At 39.0% G+C, this 19,510-nt stretch overlaps 1 protein-coding gene across 1 annotated transcript in view; it reads left to right on the top strand.

Moving 5' to 3' along the window:
* LOC121962737 (inactive N-acetylated-alpha-linked acidic dipeptidase-like protein 2) overlaps positions 1–19,510 on the top strand; it is a 498,032-nt gene that overhangs the window by 377,224 nt on the left and 101,298 nt on the right. The window contains exon 13 of the mRNA XM_042513024.1: positions 6,089–6,178. Within this exon, the coding sequence (XP_042368958.1) occupies positions 6,089–6,178 (90 nt within the window). The remainder of the gene's footprint in view (positions 1–6,088; positions 6,179–19,510) is intronic.

The following is a 19,510-nucleotide window of genomic DNA, read 5'->3' on the forward strand; positions in this document are numbered from 1 at the left end:
TGATTTGGCCCGCTGCTTAGCACCACGTATCCATGGCTAATGGCATTGGATCAGCAGGTGGATGCAGTGGAGTGTTGATGTACAGGATGTGCGTGCATGCGTGCGTGCGTGCTTGTATTTAGAAATACTCTCCAGCATTTCTACAATCCTGTTAATCCAAAGGCCAGTAACACTGAGCAGTGTTTACCTCACTGTTGGGGATTGGTCTATTTCTAGTATGAAGTGGGTGCATGGGATAAACTCCCAGTAAACCTGTAGTAGCTGATTTGTTTGGCCACTAGGGGCAGCAGAAACAAGCTGTAAACACAACATTTTGGTTGATATGGTAAGCTTGTTAGCACAGTGTTGCCAACTTGGCGACTGTGTTGCTATATTTAGCGACTTTTCAGACCCTCCTGGCAACTTTATTTCTAAAAAGCAACTAGTGTCAAATTTAGCATGGTACATGGGTTAATGAAAACAGTACTTGAAAATTAAGAGCCAATATTGGAAACTTCCTGATTCTCTCTGCAGTGCTGTTTCTTGTTCATTCTGTGCTTTTTTTTTTTTTAACAGAAATATACGAGAGCACAGTAAGTTTTGGGGTGAAAGAAGAGAAGAAAATTCACTCTTGTTCATTGGGAATTATTTTAACAAGTCATGTCAAAAAAACGCTACTGTATCCTATAGGGTAGGGCTGGGCGATAGGGCCTGTAAGGCATGGCTTTAAAATAATAACATTAAAATAATATTTTTAGGCTGTATTGCTATACACAATATATAAATCTCGATATTTTGAAATCTCTAAACTACTGTAAAGTACTAAAATATAAAACTATTAAATGAACCACAATTACAAATAAAGTGCTGTGTGTTATATTAAAGTTTAATGAAATACTGTTATAATTTTAAATAAAGTTAAGCATGAAGTTCAATAAAAAATAGTTACAGTAAAGTTGAATAAAATGTTGTTATAATTATTGTGTTATGTATATTTCCTATATTCACCTACCCCTAGTTCTGTGCCTGACTTTTCATACCCAAAACTACATCCAAATGACAGAAGGAGCCCCTCTTTTGGGTACAAACTTAGTGCCATAAGCCAAAAAACATAGGGTAAAATATCCAAAACTTAATTAACAACAGTAATATTTTTACATTTTAAATTATGGTATGGAAGAAAACATGATATATACAATAAATACTTCATTTTTGGGTCATTTTCTAGGCAATTCTTGTTTATTTTGTTTTATTCTTTTATTTATTTATGTTTGCTTATTGTCAGGTAATTTACATATGACTTTTTTTTTCCTTTTTTTGTTTTTGCTAAATTTTTTGGCCATGTCTTGTTAAGTTCCTTGTTTCCTTGTACCTCTGTTTTTGAAAGAAATCAAACTAATTTGCTCAGGTTTCAAAGGGTTAAACCACTCATCACATCACAAGTTGTAGCAGAGAAACACAACTTGACCAACAGCTACACAAATCTTCTGGGTTCAAATAGCACTTGAAGCCTTGGCATTGTGAGATTTTAATTCTTCTCCTCTGAATGTAGGCGGTGAGGTTTCTTTTTGGGGAATGCTGCACATATTCAGCTTGACATCCACAACAGGGGCATATTTTGAGGCAGATGTTACGCTCAATAATTCACATATTTATTCAGAGGCAGCATACAAAGAGGCTTCATAAAAACTTTCTGCTAGTGCCCTCTTGGAATGTGTAAATATGTGAATTATTGAATTAAACTTCTATTCCCCATATGTGCCCACACTGCCACTGCCATATTGCCTGTTTGAGATTGTTGGTGACTTGCATCACACATTAAAGCTGCTGAACCTGGCTGATTTCCTAAGTTTAAGTGTTTTTCCTCCAGTAGGCTGAAAACGTTGGGTACCCATGTCTATGAAACATAACATACAGAATCCTGCTGATTACATCTTTGCTCAACTCTGAAAAACTTAGCTCTGTTTTTTCCAGCCAGGGACACCACAACACAAACCAAGGATCTGAACATCACACTGTGGTCTCAGTCATCAAACACTGATGCTTTATCAAGCCTCTTATAGTCGGACACCCTTCAGCGTATCTGTGAGATCTGTGAGATCTGAGACGTATGGCTGATACACATTGTAATGTGGTTAATGAACAGTCAGGGTTATGTTTAGGCTACAAAATGTGTTGGTTAAATTGAGAGAAAAGATCAGGTTTTGGCTCAAAACAAGTGTGTTTGATACATAACGGGATGTGACGTAAATACATCATATGAGTGACATCAGTGGGTGACAAAAGTACGTAAATCACATAACTTTAGCACAACACTGACTTTTTTCACAGTGGACATAGATAGTGACATAACGTGCCATTTAAACATTGTTGACTTTTGGTTTCTCACAGGATGTACTGCAGTCTTTTCCCTCCATCCTTCACAGACTTTCTTGCTGTTTATACTGTATCTGTTACTTTTAGTTAAGTATTGCTGCACATGGATTTACTGTAATAATAATTATAGATAGGACTTATAAAGCACTGAAATGCACAGGGCTGAAATGCAAAAAGAAAAATACAAATACAAATTACAGAAAGACGCGTACATGAAATAGAAGAACAAATACAGGAGATAGTTGAGAGCCAGGTGCGTCTCATAAAGATGCTAAAGAGTGTGTTTGGCATCAATATAATATGCAGAGGGCCATGACAAAGCTTCGGTATTTGAAGCCCTGGAAATAAGAACAGGCTGGACAACTACATTTTCACAAGGTTCACTAACTAATGTGCATTTGTATCATCATCCATGGCTCATGAAAATTATCATTTTGAATCTTTATCACAACTTTTTTACAACAATAAGATCCTACTGAAAAGTCTACCCTAGTATTTCTAGGATTTATATTTATTTGATTATTCATCACCTGGCAATTCACCTCCAGGGCCAACATCCTGGGCAAGAAGCACAAGGAGTTTTTTTTCAACACACCCTAGTTCTGGGGCGTTGACGCATCGCACCGTTTCACACAGCGCGCGTAATGAGAGCATGAGCAGCGCTGGGCATGTTGTTTTTTGTTTCGGCGCTCATGTATCAAGGTATCGCGTGCACACTGCTCGCCCGATCAGCGCCTGTCAGGCGCGTCTGAGCTGCGTGTCAGCTGCAGCACATCTACAGAAACAGTGGCTCGCCATTTGATGATGATGCTCGCAACTCTACCACTTTATACCGTAATTTAAAGTCTCTGTCACAGAGATGAGAAAATACAAAGATGTTTGTTTTATCTAAACTTCCTTGTTTCCCTTTCAAAACAAAAGCTATCTGACTGTGTCTGTGTGGACAGAATGCAATCAGTTGCTGATACAATGCATTTTATTTTGAAGCATGTACAGGATGGGGTTGTCAGCTGTGCAGGAGCTTGTATAACTTCATAAATGAGTGGAATATGTGCTTATAAATATGAAAATACAGCACTTATATCAGCAGGCAGCGGTATGCCTTAAGGTCCAGTTAAGGCTGGACTATTTTGATGCAGAAAGAATGTACTAGTTATAATTATTTCTGTTAGAGAAAAGTTATAGTGTTATTCAAATTGCACTAATTTTACTGTAAGATGTTTTGTTGGACTGCTAGATTTGAGGTTTGTTACTGTAACAAAGAGTAACTGTTTTGCTAAGTGACTTGAACTTTACATTGTTTTATTTATTTTGCTGTTGGATTGCTAAATGTAGATTGTACTACATTCCTTTTACTTGAGTGGAACAAGCTCTTGCATTAATTTTATTTTGGAGAGACTTTATATCAGACTGTAAAACAGATTACCAGTTAAGACTGGGCTATTTTTTGTTGGGGAATAATGCCCTGCAGTGTATGACAAGTTTTAAAATGTTATTTTGAGTAAATTTGTTGTTTTATTTATTGTGTAATAAAAAAAATTGATCAATTGAAAAAATAATCAACTAATTAATCGTTTAATCAAAAAAATAACAGTTAGATCAATTGAAAAAATAATCAACAAATTAATTGATTAATCAAAAAAAAATCCATAAATTAATCGACAAAAAATCATTGTTAGGTGCAGCCCTAATACACTTTCACCCCAACTCTTCAGATATTGCAGTTTCATCAGTGCTGTTCAGGCCTACATATGACACGCTCGGTATTCTCCTGCATCTGTTGTTGACGTCCTGGCATGCTATGTCAATTTACACCTCTTAATTGCAACGTACCTTTCCGAATCACCCCTTCGTTTTCACAGGAAATATACAGTTCCAGCACCTTAGATGCATACAGTCTTTTTCGACATAAACATACGTCAGTAAAACACATCATACTTATTTTTATTTCCTAGTGTAACAAAGCACATGGTTATGTTTGAAAAAAAAGTCACTGTTCGGTTTAGCATTTATACGTGAAGTGAACAGCAGACTCCTGAGTGAAAGTCTGGAGTGTGTTGGACCAATTCACCCCCCCTCCCGATCGCCCTATTGGGACTTTCCATCTCCTTATTAATACATCGTTACCAGCAACTGACACAGTTCAGCGGCGTATCATACCACTGCAACAGCTGCTGACCAGCCATGTTATAAAGTCTCATATTGCTGCAACAGATGGCTTTGGCATCAGTATCTGACACTGAAATCACTGACCAAGCAAGGAATGAGGACAAGCTGACCAATACTCCATTCCAGTATTCCTATAATTTACATTAATATTGGCACAATCATCATCTGCTACATAAATATTAAACTCGTTATTTACTTTAAATGCAATGCAATTGAAAATTTTATGGTACAAAGATGAATTTTATGCTCAACTGTTTATTAACTGTAACATAATATTTTCCTTAGTCTGAGACAAGTGGTTAAGGTATGGTAAGAGTTGGGGAACTAAAACATAGTATATTTGCCTATACAGTAGTTGCGATGTGTAGATAGTGTAAAACGAAAGACCGGAAAACATTGTCATTGAACATATGGTATGATTTTGCAGAAAAGTCCAGAATCATACGTTCTTGTCTGATGATAAATACACAAAACATGCACAGGTAAACTTACAACAGGGCCACAACCTACTTATGTCCACCGTGTTGTATTGAAACTCAGGTCATGAGACTGTTTAATCTTGTTTCTTTTAGCTTTCGAGAAAAACTCCTGGATTTTTTAATTAAATATCCATATCAAGGCTTGAATGAATGTAATGCTTCTAACAGACTGCTATTACCAGAACGTAAATGTCAAGTTGACGGTTCTGATTGGTATGTACATGAAACAGAGAGGACCAGTCAAAACCCAGCTGTCAAAAATGAGTTAATGAATGAAAACTTTATTACCTTTTACAGATTTTGTGATGATAAAAAGGAAAACCAACACTGAGCACATCATAAGTCTGTGTCCAATAACAAATAAATACATGATTACTGGGTCTATTGTGGAGATTCTAAATTTCAAGCACTCAGGCAGGCTGGGGATGGAACTTATGCAGTGTGTGTGTTGTCAGGTATTTCTAGATTTCCCAGAGAAAAACAGTAGAATTTGAGTGTTTGAACCTTTGAGATTCTTTGCCTCTGCTACTTAATTTGACTCTATGAAAAAAAACACAAAAAAACAATTCCTCTACAAAAGCAGCAGCGCCACTTTGAAGTCACAAAGAGGTGCTTTGTTTTGGTACATTACAAAGTATGCAGAGGTGACAGTGTGGTAGTTCTGGGGTCTGTGCACGCACGGTTACATGACTTTGTAGCAGCATCTTATACTGTGTGTGTGAGTGTGTGTGTGTGCACGCACGAGCGCACAAGCACAGTCTATATGTCTGTATTTGACAGCAGAACAAAACGTCCTGGCAGCTCGGTGGCCTTGAGAGCAGTTACTGTTGTTTCCTGTCAAAAGCTTGACAGGTCACTCCACTCTTAGAATAGAATAAAACAAACTAGAATAAACCAGATAAGAAAAGTAAAAAGACAAAGGGAGTAAGCTTTTATTTCAGTTTGGCTTGGATTTTGGAATCGCTGTGGTGCGGCATTGTTTCTGAATAAGATAATGATCTGACTTGGGGAAAAAAACAGGAGATTGAAAGGATTCTTTGTGGTGTTCAGTGTGAAAATTACTTCTTCTTTTTTTTTCACCTCAGAATACCAGTTTCCTGTCAGAAGCCCAATTTTCTGCTGAGTCACCAGAGACCCTGGATCCGCTTTTCAAGTTCCATGAGACCATCGCGAAGGTATTGCCACAATAATTCTCCCGTTTCTACCAATACAAACTCTGTATCACTGAGGCAGCCATGTCTCCCAAATCAGCACTGTAACAACAGTACCTGAAGTGGAAAATGATAAGTGCCAGTACTTCCCTTATTCACCTGTCGATGTGTGTATTGGGTAAGTGTCGGTCAACCAAAGAGTCATTTTATGAGTCTGTGCTGGTGAACAACATGAACTGGGTTACTGAAATGAACAGATGGGCTCCTCAGTAGAGGTGGCGGTAGCTGTTGGTGGTTTTTCCAGCGCTAAAGTTACATCAACTGTAGTGCTGAGTTTCAGTACTTGGAACCTTTAAGGTATCGACCAAGACAACTCGGTACCAAGTGGTATCGAAATGTATCCAGTCAAACAATACCTGCATACCTGTCCCATCTCTCTGTCGGATCAGCTTAGTTTCTGTTTCAGCCATCTTGATCCGCTATACTCATGGTGAACAGTCAGTCAGTTCGTCTGCCCACCAAGTACGACGCACACAGCAAGAGCAGCAGCAGCCAACCTCCAATACTGTGCCAACAAACTCATGCCATCACCACAATGGCTCAACTCTGTTGTTTAACCCATTGATAACAAGCTTTGTGATGCTAACAGTTACTGTGTGTCTCACAGCTTACCCCAGTGGGAAGCTAACACTCTGCAGCTTCAATTTCTCTGGTCACTAGAGGTGAAAACCTAAATTTAAGAAATGTCGATGTCCAGCAACGTTAGTGGCCAGTTTGGTTGTTTTAAGAGGATAAAGATGGGTGTTTACCATACTTGGCGTAGTAACCCTTGCTTTCTCTCTTTTCTTAAATCCTTATCCATCTCTCGAGTGACAGTATACACACCACTGAATTCATACTCCATTTACATTATGGGTTATCAGTATCACTTCAAAGGTACTGGTAGCAGTACTGGTATTGTAATTTTTTAAATACCCAGCCTGATCAACAGGCCCTTTGCTGCCTCTGGTCTGCTTTTAGTAACACAGGATTTGAATTTCAAAGCTCTGTAGTGTCATCTTCTGACTCTGTTTGTGTTCTCCTAGTGTTGCCATTTTGGAGCCAGGTCAACATTATTCTCACCTTATAATAAGCAATAAAATGATAAAGCAAATAAAGCCGGCAGCCAAGAACAGGAATGGGTGTGTTGTGCCCCCAGTGAACCCTGGGTAATGCAGTTCATTTAAGGTCATGATGATTCTCCCAGAGAACATGGTATGAAGAGGCCAGAAAAGAGTATTGGCAGCATGTGCCACTGTGCAAGAACAAGTCATCATACACTCGTACCAGTGACTACTGGCCATAGAGAGTAAGAACAATAGACATAGCAACCATAGCATCACCAGCTGGTTTGTGGAATGCCGTTTTGAAGTCTCAAGTTTGGCATTGCAGCTGTTGCCATCTTGTTTTTTGGAGCCAGAAGTAACCATTTTTGGGTGAGAGGCTGTAGCTGTGGAGGAGCAAGGGTTGGATCTGGCCCTGCTGTTAAATACCCGTCATTTTTGGCCTCAATAAAATGTAAATAGTTGCATTATATCAAAATTTCACCCAAATACAGTCATCATAAATGTTGTAATTAGCTATAGAGAACAAAGCAGTTATATGTACCAGGCTGTAAACATGTTTATCTCTGCTGTGAAGTTGGACATTTTAATATGGTGGCGGGGGTCTTTGGGGATGGGATCATTTCCAGGGCCAGCCTCAGGTGACCGTTTGATGAACTGCAGTTTTTGGCACTTCCGCATTGGCTTAATTTTTCAGCCTTTGAGGTTGAATGAGATAACAAACCTGGTGGGATTGCACTGTGTAACAGTAACTAGTTGATGCAATGTTATACTCAATTGAAAATACTATTACAATGGGGTCAGGACAGCTTTGATTGAACATCTTTTCCATTAAGTGCAAAACAAACCAAAAACAAAATAAAAATGGAAAAGAAAGAGGCCAAATTCTGCTAAAAAAAAAAAAAAAAGTACCAGGAAAACATTCAGTGGTTCCTCAGTCATCTATAAATTTCGATATGACAAAAAAGTATAATTAGGCCTACTAAAATAATCCCTCTGTACGAAAAAAAAACAACTTTAATTGCCAATTGTTTTGTTAAAACCTCATTAAAGTTGCTATGTTTGTGTTTTTTGCGAACAGCTATCCAAAAGTTAGCACAGCTGAAGTATCTAACTCTAATCTCAGGCCCTCATAGCAGATCCGAGTGACTCAACTCAACAATCTCAACTAATTTAAGTCTCTCAGCAGCTCATCAAGTTGAGTATAAGAATGCTGATAATACAGGATCTCTAGATTGTAGAAGCATTTTCGATTGCTAGAGTAATATGGTGGAAAAAACACTGCCAGGAGCTTGATTTACCCACACCAAGTGTTATGACTCCAGCTCAGCGGAAGCAATGTTAGAGTCAAACAAACAACTAGAATTTGTAAAACAAAGTTCCTTGTAAATAAAGTCAATCAGAAGTTAACAAAGGAACAGAAAGTGGTTGCTGATAACAATGCTGCTTCACTGGCTGAGAGAGACAGTGTGAGTGGAGCTCCACAGAGTTTTTCAGGGCCAGTCAACAGACGCCAGGAAATTAAGAGAAGATGAGGGAGCAAGTCCAGGTTACCTGCAAAGTGCAGCATACAGAACAGCCAACACGTTCTCATTCCAAGTCATCATTTATTGCTGCAGTGGACCTCTGCGTCTACATATTATGTTCTAGGTATCCTTCTGTGTCTCTGTTGATGTTTCGGGATGCCGCTACTTTAATCTCAACACAGACACACGGTGGGATTACGCTGCATGTCGTTATGTCCATGCAGGAATTGTCAGTAACCGTGAAAGTAAAAGGCAATACCACATTCCCTTTTGATTAGGGTAAAAGATTTATCCATTTGGCGTTTTGTCTCACTATAGTTGTGTGTCTGTGTCCACCATTTTTTTTAGCTTTTCTAAGATGTGTGTTGCTTATGGTCTGGCTTCTTATTACCATTTTATAAAGTCTAGACCTCACCTACAAGCTGCATCAGGTACCTCATGACCACGGCAAAATCTGATGAAGAAAATGCAGGCAGTCGGCAGAGTTTCTGCGGATAAATACACTGCCACACACTTCTAGTCAGATAATTTAGAGGGATGACTTTTGTGTTAGCTTATACATTGTTAGGATTTTCAGGAAAATTCTGCACAGTATACCCTTAAATGAATCCATAGTTTGTATTACAGATCTTATGAGCCATGAAGTGACTGAAACATCAGTGTTCTGGAAGATGGTGACTGAGTTTATGCAAACATTAATATTGTGGCTGAATCACTGATTTTAATTGTTGAGCCATAATGTAACAGTTTATCTTTATCTCCTAGTAACACTGCGGGCGGCTGGGGCTCAGGTGGTAGAGTGGGTTGTCCTCTAATCGAAAAGTTGGCGGCTTGATCCCCAGCTTCTTCAGTCAACATTTCCAAGTGTCCTTGGGCAAGATACTCAACTCCAAATTTCCAATGGCTGTTCCATCAGTGCGTGAACCTTGTGGCAACATGTATGGTAGCCTCAGCCACCAGCATGTGAGTGTGTGTGTATGGGTGAATGTGACACATTGTGTAAAAAGTGCTTTGAGTGGCTGAAAAAAAAGGCACTATATAAGTGCAGGTCCATTTAACTCCAGGAAGGTTCATGATGGCTTTCCCAATTACCTGCTTTTGTTTTGAGACGTCTGTAGAGACACTGGTAGCGTCCTTCTGCTGTTGCTAGGCAACCACAATGCCGGCCGCTGTCAGTCACTCAGCTGGTGAGGCAGATGAAATTAGCAGGGTGATTAGCTAAGTAAAGTATAAAAAGGTCAGCGTTGATTTAAGCTGTGACAGTCAGAGCCTGATAGCATTTATTGATATTCAGTGGAGATGAAGCCAGCTGTGCAGAAACAATCACAACTGTCCTTACTGTCAGTTTGCTACTACAGAACATCTCATTAAAAAAAGTCTCCCTCTGAGAGATAGAATTTTCTTCTCTGGGCTGCACATCTTTCAACTTTGTACATTCATGGCAGTTTTCTAAAAAATGCAATGTGTGTTAGGAAAATAGACAAGGCACCTGGAGGTCAAAAGCAGCATAAATAAGAAAAAAAAAAAAAAAAACACTTAACACTGCTAAATATACATCCTGTGTAATCAGAGTTGTCGTTTTTTCTTTTGTTGCCATAAAAATTAGAATTACCTTAATCATTGACTTTTCTGTGAGAGTCAGATAAATACACACCGCTTACGCAAGTTGTGGCCAAATCAGGATTTCAATCTAAACTCACAGTTTGGATCTTTTAAAATAACCCTCACTGTTAGGAGGAACACTGATTGTTTACAGTGTCGACGGCACCAGCTCTCGCCACAGTGTCACCATTTATAAATTACAAGGCACGGTGACATTTTCATTATCTTTTATGGAGGCCCAGTTCTAAATGAACACACTTTATTTTGATATGTCCTTACCTTGGCACCTCATATGTGTGAAATTACACTTAGTTACCAACTACCGCCCTGACAGGAGAACTGCACTGCCAAAATGTACAACCTGTTAGCAAGGACAGTACCCCAGCCTACTGCTGTGTATTTTCAACTCCTTAACAGCCTCTCCAGATAGATAGACAAAGAGAACTTTATTCAGTACTGCAGAGAGTGGAGGAGAGGACAGAAGCCGCTTAATTTGGGTGACAATGATGTAAAGGCGCGACGATAACGAGTTTGTACAAAAGAAGCTTTTCTCCTGGTGAACAGGGAGCCATCAATGTATGTAGTCTCCTGTAGCCCTCTGTCTGTAGTGTATGTCTGTTAGATGTGTGTATGATCCAGAGTGTTTCTTTAAATGTTTTAGTGGTACTGAGTTATTTAGAAATGAATATAATTCTGTATTATTGTGTGATGTTGTAATGCAGTGCTGTGTTAACATTTATTAAAGTGGGTTGTACTCACCTGTCTGAATGACATTCTGAGACTCTCATGCACTGCAGAGTCCTCTACAATTTGCTTAGGTTCCACTTCTCTGCTCTTTCATTCTCAAAGCATAAAATAACCAGTTAACTCTACCGTTCTGTCCTACGACTCACCTCATATCCAAACACACCGGCAGCTTTCTCTGCTGCAGCTGCTGATTTTACATCTCTCTTCTGGTTTAGTCTTACATGTTTATCATGACTTTTTTAATCTGACTTTTTTTTTACTGTGTAGTTGTATGTATTTATTAGGGATGTAAGCATTGCCTGGTTAATTGCAATGTGATTAAAGTTCGTGCATAACATGTTAATTTCTTTTAAATGTGTTAATTGCTGACAATCCAAGCCAACATTTCAGTCTTTGAGAGGCTGTACCGGGCTGAGTTCTAAAGCTAAAGTGATGATATTGATATCATGTCAGTGTTTCCCCTAGAATTTTTTCCACACCCGGTGGTTCACACCGAAAAAGACCTCAACAAATGCAATGCCTGGGATGACTTATTGCTGTGGTTAGCTTCAGTCCGATGGCATATGGGATCAGCAATTTAATTACTTGCATTCAATTTTTAAATTTTTTTTAAAATCATACTTTACATTAAAAACTTGAAACAAAGTGAACACAACAAGGAGAGGATGCCTGAACAAGCTGTATAAATTTACAAAATATTAGTAAATGATGATTAAAGTGTGCAGAGTCCACTGCTGCTCTTCATCTTTCTTGGCTTTGAGAAAAATTTCACCCTAGCATCATTTTCCTTGCCCATCTTTATTTTTGCGCCCTTGCTCAGTTGAGAAAAAAAGTTAATATTGGGTTGTGTTACACAGTTTTGTCTTTTTAGGTGTTGGCACTATGGTTATTTAGCTGACCTATGACCTTTGTCTTTTCCCCTATGCAGTAATTAAAATCTGAAATCTAGGGGTGTGCAAAATGACGATATTAGATTGTGAACAATTAGAACGTGTCCACGATCCACCATCACGGAGAGATCGTTGTATCGTGCTACAGTGCCCATTCTATCTAAACAGAGCTGCAGATGGAGGATGTGTTAATGATCAGCCAGTACAGCTCCAGAGAAAGCAGCTCCCCTCCGCTGTGTGACTGCGTCTAACGTTCCGTTTATTGTTCTGCATTTTAACATATTTCATGGTCGCCAACTCTCATGCTCCTGGCGTTTGACACAGGTTTTCACTGTCTCGCGCTCTCACGCTGCAAATCTCACGGGCAAATCTCATGCCAGAACACTGCGACAGCAGAAGTGATGAACAATAATGTAATACAGTGAAGGACTGACTGCAGAATACAGCTAATTATTTAACAACCGAGCGGCATTTCATCATCACGGATCAAACAGCTGATCGGCCAACAGCGCAGCACAGTTAGAGACAGACAGACAAACAGAGCGGAGCTTCTCCTCACAGCACCAAAGTTTCTGAATGAACCAACAGACAAATATTCAGAGGTGGAAAGTTTAGACTTCTGAAGACTATTTTGTGTTACTGTCAGGTTTAGTCAGACTTTGGATGGAAGTATTTAGAGCACATCACTCTGTGTCTTATCCAGCAGCTCGCACTGAGCTCTCATTATTATTACCAGGGGCAGAGGTAGTGATTTGGTGGCCTGGGGCCATAGGCACTTTGCCTTATTTTCAACCTTTCTCTTAATCTAATATGAAATATCCCTCAAATATGTCTTCAGTGTACTCAGTGATAGTAAATAAGTCCCTGAAGGAAAAAGGCTGGGAACCACTGTACAGGGTCCAGCCATATACTAAGTCTTAACCTAGTCTTGATTTTCTCAGCTGAAGCACACTATTTGCTAGTCTGTTTCATGCCTTCCTGTAGATACACAGATACACCAATTATATGTCCCCTCCCCCATTATTTCACAAGGGGGGAGTCATGGGTGAAAATGAAAACACAGAGGAGTTTGTCCCCCTCAAAAATTCAACATCAATAATATTTCACCTGACAAAGCATATAGTTCCCACCAAAACAGTGGAAAACAAAATTGCACACACAGATTAAAATCTATAAAACAAAAAAGATACTTTGGCCTAAATGTTCTACATTCTTTTTTTATTTTAAGGCTATATTTTTTAAATTGGGAAATTAGCTTGGTTGTACTGTTCAATAAAATGCACAATAGTCTTAAAATCCAAAATGAAAAAGAATTGTAATAAAATTGTGATCGTCATCCTGCCTTAAAAAATAATGATATGATATTTTTGCTATATTACCCACCCCTAATGCAATCCCCTATTCTGGCAGTGAGAGTAAAAACAACAACACTGTCAACACATGCATACGTCCATACGTCATAGATTGCTGTAGTTCATTTAGTAAAGCAAACAATCTGCACAGGGTGTTCTATTTTGAAAACTGACAGGATTTGCTGGTGATATCCTGCATGACTTGCTTTGCAGCTTGAGGCAGTGAGCCTCTCCTTTGCTGCGGCTTCATTCTATGATTCCCATGCTAAAATTGAGGATAAATTGTTTTGAGCATCACACAACTGATGCAAAATGACTGATGTCAGTATCAGAGTTAATCCATGCACTTAGGAAAGTCTTGAGAAGTCTCACGATTCTATTATTTTATCAACAGTTAAGTTAGCAGAGCACTAACCAGGCAGCAGAACCCGCCCTCCTCTGTGTCTGATTGGCTGCCTAATATTCTTACCCTTAATCTAACCAATTGTTAACCCTCCCTGCTTCAGCTCCTCGGCCACAGTCAGCGAGTACAGCAGAGATTTGTTTACCTCCAGGGCCGAAGTAACTTTGGGGTTAACTCCCTTCACTTTATCCAGCAGCTGGAAAGCAACACATGGCGCTCCACTCGGTCTTGAGAGGAAGCAGCATTTATTAACTGAAAACCTGATTCTGGTTTTACCTGATAGTGATTCACTGCACATTTACTGCTAAGGTGACCACTTTTACTACTCAGAGAAGACCAGTGTCTCTGCTCTGTTCCGTACACTCTAATGCATTCACTGGCACTCGTATCACCTGCTTGCATGCTTTTGTTCGACCACTCACACCATACAATCACACATACACACACTGCCATCTCTCTAAAGGAGCCACGCCACTCTTACAACATAATCTAAGCAATGAAGGCACTGAGTACTAGCCAATCAGAGGCAGAGAAGGGTAGGTAATGATGAGGAAAAGGGCATGGCCTTTCACAGGGATTCCTTGACTCCTACCTCAAGATCTTAATGAAATAGGTTTTATGGATACCCATGTGTCTCTCCTTCACAGATTTACCTACTTTGTGCTAGTCTTGTAGCACATCTTGTACTCGATGTGTGCTGTAGCTTTATATGACCTTATTTGCCCTACAGGGATACTTTGTACAGTTGAGCTTCATCAATTCTTCATAGTTTTTCTGGTTTTTGTGAATCTGCACTGTACACCAGTTATCTGTACAATGTCCAACAGCATACACATCATAAGGATTGTGAATCCTAAAAAAACCTTTGTAGTTTGATGTTTGATGTGTCTTAGTGGGAGTCTAAGAGAGACCATTCTTATGTTACTTTATATAAAAATGTATTGTTTTTTATGTGTGTATGTTTTTGGCCACTGGATGGTGCCATTAAGGCTGTAACTTGATATCTTGTACTTAATTCAGTCTGTGACTGTATACTAATTTATTTATTTACCCTATAGGGATACATTTCTTGTACGAGTTAAGGCAGAGCGTGATTCCTCTATAACTATCTTTTTGTTATTGGTGGAGTGACACCCTGTTAAATCTGCAGTGACCAAAAACATACACATCAGAGGTTTTTAAATACGACCTTGCTTTAGTATTTATTTGAATTAAATGTATGGTCTATCTGGTTGCGACCCCCACCTTGCGAGACATTTTTAAAATGGTGTTGATTGTTGGGTTTTTTATTAAATATGTTTTATTTTGTAAGAACACTTCCTGCATATAGGGGGTTGTTTCCGCCTATTGTTCACGACACTGATGAAGACTGTTGGTTGAAACACGTTCAGCGTGTTACTGTCATAGGCTCAGAGTTAAAAGCATCTAAAAGGACATTAATGTATACTGACGGACAGTTTTTTCATACATCACTTTGTGCTATTCCCATGCGGAAATGAACAAAAACAATGCTGTTTTTAGCATGCAATATATCTATGTATTTTTTGCCTATTGTATTTGAATATTTCTGCATACCGAGATCCCTAAACAGTCTTTAAATTGCTCCCACCTATAAGATGAGCACACAGATGCAATGAATCACACTGATGTCTGCGGGCAACCCCATCGCAAAAAATGGCACTGCACTGTTTTGGAGCATAAATCCAACACATTAACTACAATGCTGCTAGATGGGTAGAAACTGACTGCAGACACATATGCATGTTGTGACCAGTCATGCCTTTGCACAAACAGGACCTGTATGAATCAGAGAAAGCTAGTGGTGCTTTAAATGTAGTGTAGAACCTGTTCTGTCCAGGCACATGAGTGCATGAGTGCAAAGCACATGCTGTTTATACATGTTAGGACTAACTTGTCCTCCTGAGTCCTAACTTTTGTTTAAGTCTTGGTAGTATCCTTCTACATGTATGATTATTTATGTAAAATATCCCAAACATTTAAATGTTAGCTAGCGTTGAGGGATTTTGTCAATAAGCATCACAAGACACTTTTTCACATATTATCACATATATATATACTCAAGAAAGATCATTTATGAAAGTAACTAAAACAACTTCTTTAAAAGGAAAGAAGGTCTGATACTGAAGTCAACAGCAAAAAGCAAGTTTGAGTTTTTACCTCATTTCTTTCTCCATGAATCTTTGGAGTTTTAAAGTTTCAAACCTGCAATGTTTACAAGTATCGTGTCAGCTGCATATGTGTGTGTTACTTTTGTGGTTGTATGAAAACAAAGGGACCTATTGGTTAAAACTTTGCTTCATGGTCACAAACGTCTCAGGGTAGCTTTGATATACAAAGCTGAAGCACACGCACAGGGTTGTAACATCAGTTGTTGTGTTTGGCCCCGTTTATAGAGGGAAACTGTTGTATTTCAAAAGGGTAACAGAAAATATTACTTACTGTACTGCATTCAACACAAGCAAAAGCTTCCTTTGAGCAGTAAGATATCCATTATATCTCTAGTAAGTTGTCAATATCCAGTGGCCACAAACATGGCTGTTATTTGAACTAGAAACTCTCCACCTTCCATAATTCTATTGTAGGTCCAAAACAGGTTTATAAGTTGTGCGTGCATGTGTGTGTGTGTGTGTGTGTGTGTGTGTGTGTGTGTTTGTGTGTGAGTGTGTGTGTGTGTGTGTGTGTGTGTGTGTGTGCATGCATTCCTGGTATCAGCTGCATATGACACTATTGTCCAGCGTGCAGGCGACCTTCATGTCCATCCCATCCCTGCTGAATGGTGATTGCTTGGCTGAAAGGCTGCTTGTTGGCAGCTCATTTTTCTCTCTTGATGTTCTTATTTTTTTATCCGACACCTCCTTCATCTTAGCAATGACCTCTACACAAAGACAAAACATTTAGGACAGGTCATTCTTGTGACTCAACACGCACATGCACGGTGTGACCAAACTGTTGCAATGCTACATATCTCTCCCATCTTTAACATCCATGGGCACGGGTCTGTTGTCTGTAGGTCACTACCACGTTTTATCTTTTTTAGATAGACAATGCATCAACCTATTCTTTCAAACTAAATGACAGTGATGATACATCATTAGTAACCACTTGCATAACGACATGTATAACAACATGTATAGGCAGTTTCTAATCCACTGATCCACTGAAAATGTGATAACACCTGACAATGTAATAAAATTTGCACTTCACTGGATTAAGAAATATAATAAAACCCAATAATGTAATACCCTGACCAATATTGTCATGAAATGTCCTGATTGATGATTTTTACCAATAATGTAATACCTTATTACATTGCTGCGAATCATTTACCACAGTGCAAAGCTATCCTAACTTTGCCCTATCGGGAAAAAACTACAAAGGGTTAGGGCTTAGTAATGTGCCCTTTAAATTAAGTCTCAGATTTTTTCACACTAAACTCTATTTACAATTTTTAATTTTTGTTCCCTCTTAAAAATAAACTACAAATGACAAAGGAATTACTCGAAACAAGATTTTTTGATTTTAGCAATAAAAATGGACAAAGGAAAACTGAAAAATGTAGAGACCTTCAAGTCAGTTTTGCATATTGTACAGTTTTGCAGTTAAAACAGTAGAGTATTGAAAATGAACAATTCTGAAATTACGCAAATGTTGTTCAACATTAGTTCCATGTTAACAAATAATGTTATTGGTTGTGTTGAAATAAATGGACCACTGGTCTGTTGTAATGGAGTCAAAGAACATTTCCTCCAGCTCTCTGTGATCCTCTCACATGTTCGGTTGTACAGACGAGGCAGGGAGGCTTGGTAGCAAATACAAACGTACTTGGGGTGGATAGTTTTCAGTATAAGGATAAAACAGCAGGCCTTTTCACTGTATATATGGACACCGTATCTTTAGCAATATGCAGTGCAACTGCATCAGTAATAGCTTTGCAGCTTTTGTTTTTTGGGTCAGAGCCTTTTTTAAAAAAAACGACAGAATTAGTGATTGGACTGCCCTATCATAATCACTTTCAAAACATTTCAAAACAATTGTTTGAAATAATCTAAACTTTTGAATTTGCCATCTCTTCTAAAATCCATCTTAAAATGACCCAAAACTCCATCCTATGTAGCTTCCTACATCTGCTTGGTGGTTCCAAACTGCTGAAAGTCAGGATACCTGTATGCGTTCCAGCAGTGCTAAAACATACAGCCTCTTGGCGCATATAGTGCAACCACTGCACTGGTCTGCCATCAGGGTGATGATCAGAGTGGGTCCCTTAGGACATACCAGTGGTGAGGGTTCTCTTGTCAATGCCTCTGGATCCTAGTGTTCCCAAAAACATAGTCATGCTTTGTTCCAATCCTACTCACAACAGTGTCTGTGATCAGACCCCGATGATGATATTTCAAGATGTCTGTTTTGACTAATGTATCTGTCAACATTCACAGACAGTGCCATTATAGAAATGAGTCCCATCAATCAGCCCAAGGAAGTGAGGCATGTATGTATAAATGTCTCTCACATCTCCACAATGCTCTTGTACCTTGTTGGCAATGCAGTCAATATAGTCACAGGCATGTCTGCTCTGGATGCTCTCAGTGATGGAGTTGGTGATTTTGCTTGAGTGGAGGCGGAGATATTTGTGGTCCATATGAAGCCATATCAGAATAAGAGGGGGTATTTTTCAACCTGGGCCCTATGTTTACATGTTAGGATGTGCGAATGATTCGTACACCATGGGTCTCGGATTTGCTCCAGAAGATCAGCTGAGCCAGGAGCCGCGGCGCATCGTCAACAGTTTTAATGTAATCCTGTGGGGCAATTGCATATGGCAGAGTTTCGTCCTTCAAAAGTGCTTGTTTTTCTCACTGACACACTCTGTTATACCAAGAGCAGTTTTCCCCAAATGTAGTTCCTTTTCACTTTTGTTAGACACTTTATGGTTTTTGTCGGAAGCCCTTTTGAAAAATGTTCTCAATGACATAGCAATGGCACTAGTTTAAAAAAAAAAAAAAAAGTGCTTCTCTTGAAATATCTGAAATTCTAAAATTAGTTCTCATTTTGTCCTTGAGGGTAAAATATACCCCAAGTAATAGAAAAATTAGTCAAACTACACTTGCTTTCTTATGTGTTTAACATAAAATTCAGGAATCTGGAAGTGCTGATTGTTCCAAATAATAAGCAAACCCAATTTAATTATTCCATAACTGTTCCATTATGCCTAGTATTTTTGCAGTTTTGTCTTAATTCCCATTTTTCACATCTCAACCATCCATAAAAGCAGCAGTTTTATAACAGTAATTCTGAAGAATTAGACTTCCTGGCTTCCTGAGAACTTTTTTTATGTCTGTATGTTCCCGCAGAAGTGTGCCACTGAGGTCAAATGACACCATCAAATAAAATGCCACTTGGTGTCAAGGCCAGTCTGTGTTGCACTTCAGCTATGCTATATTCATTCAGCAACTTTTTCAGCACCATGGACAGCGACGCTGACTTGAAAGACTTGGCTCAGGTGGAAGCAGTTTCTCTGATTTATGAGATATCTGCTTAGGCTGATGTTGGGTGAAGCCATGCTGGGAATGACATGATGTAACCAAGCTTGAGCCACATCAAGCATCATTTTAGGAATGATAAGCAAGTCAGTTGTCTTCATGGTTGCAACAATTCAGGAGTGGGAGGGTCTGTACCTAGAAGAGTCTAGAAAGGCCAAATAACTTCAAACACTCA

Source organism: Plectropomus leopardus, chromosome 3, assembly GCF_008729295.1.
Source record: "Plectropomus leopardus isolate mb chromosome 3, YSFRI_Pleo_2.0, whole genome shotgun sequence".
NCBI classification, from domain to species: Eukaryota; Metazoa; Chordata; class Actinopteri; order Perciformes; family Serranidae; genus Plectropomus; species Plectropomus leopardus.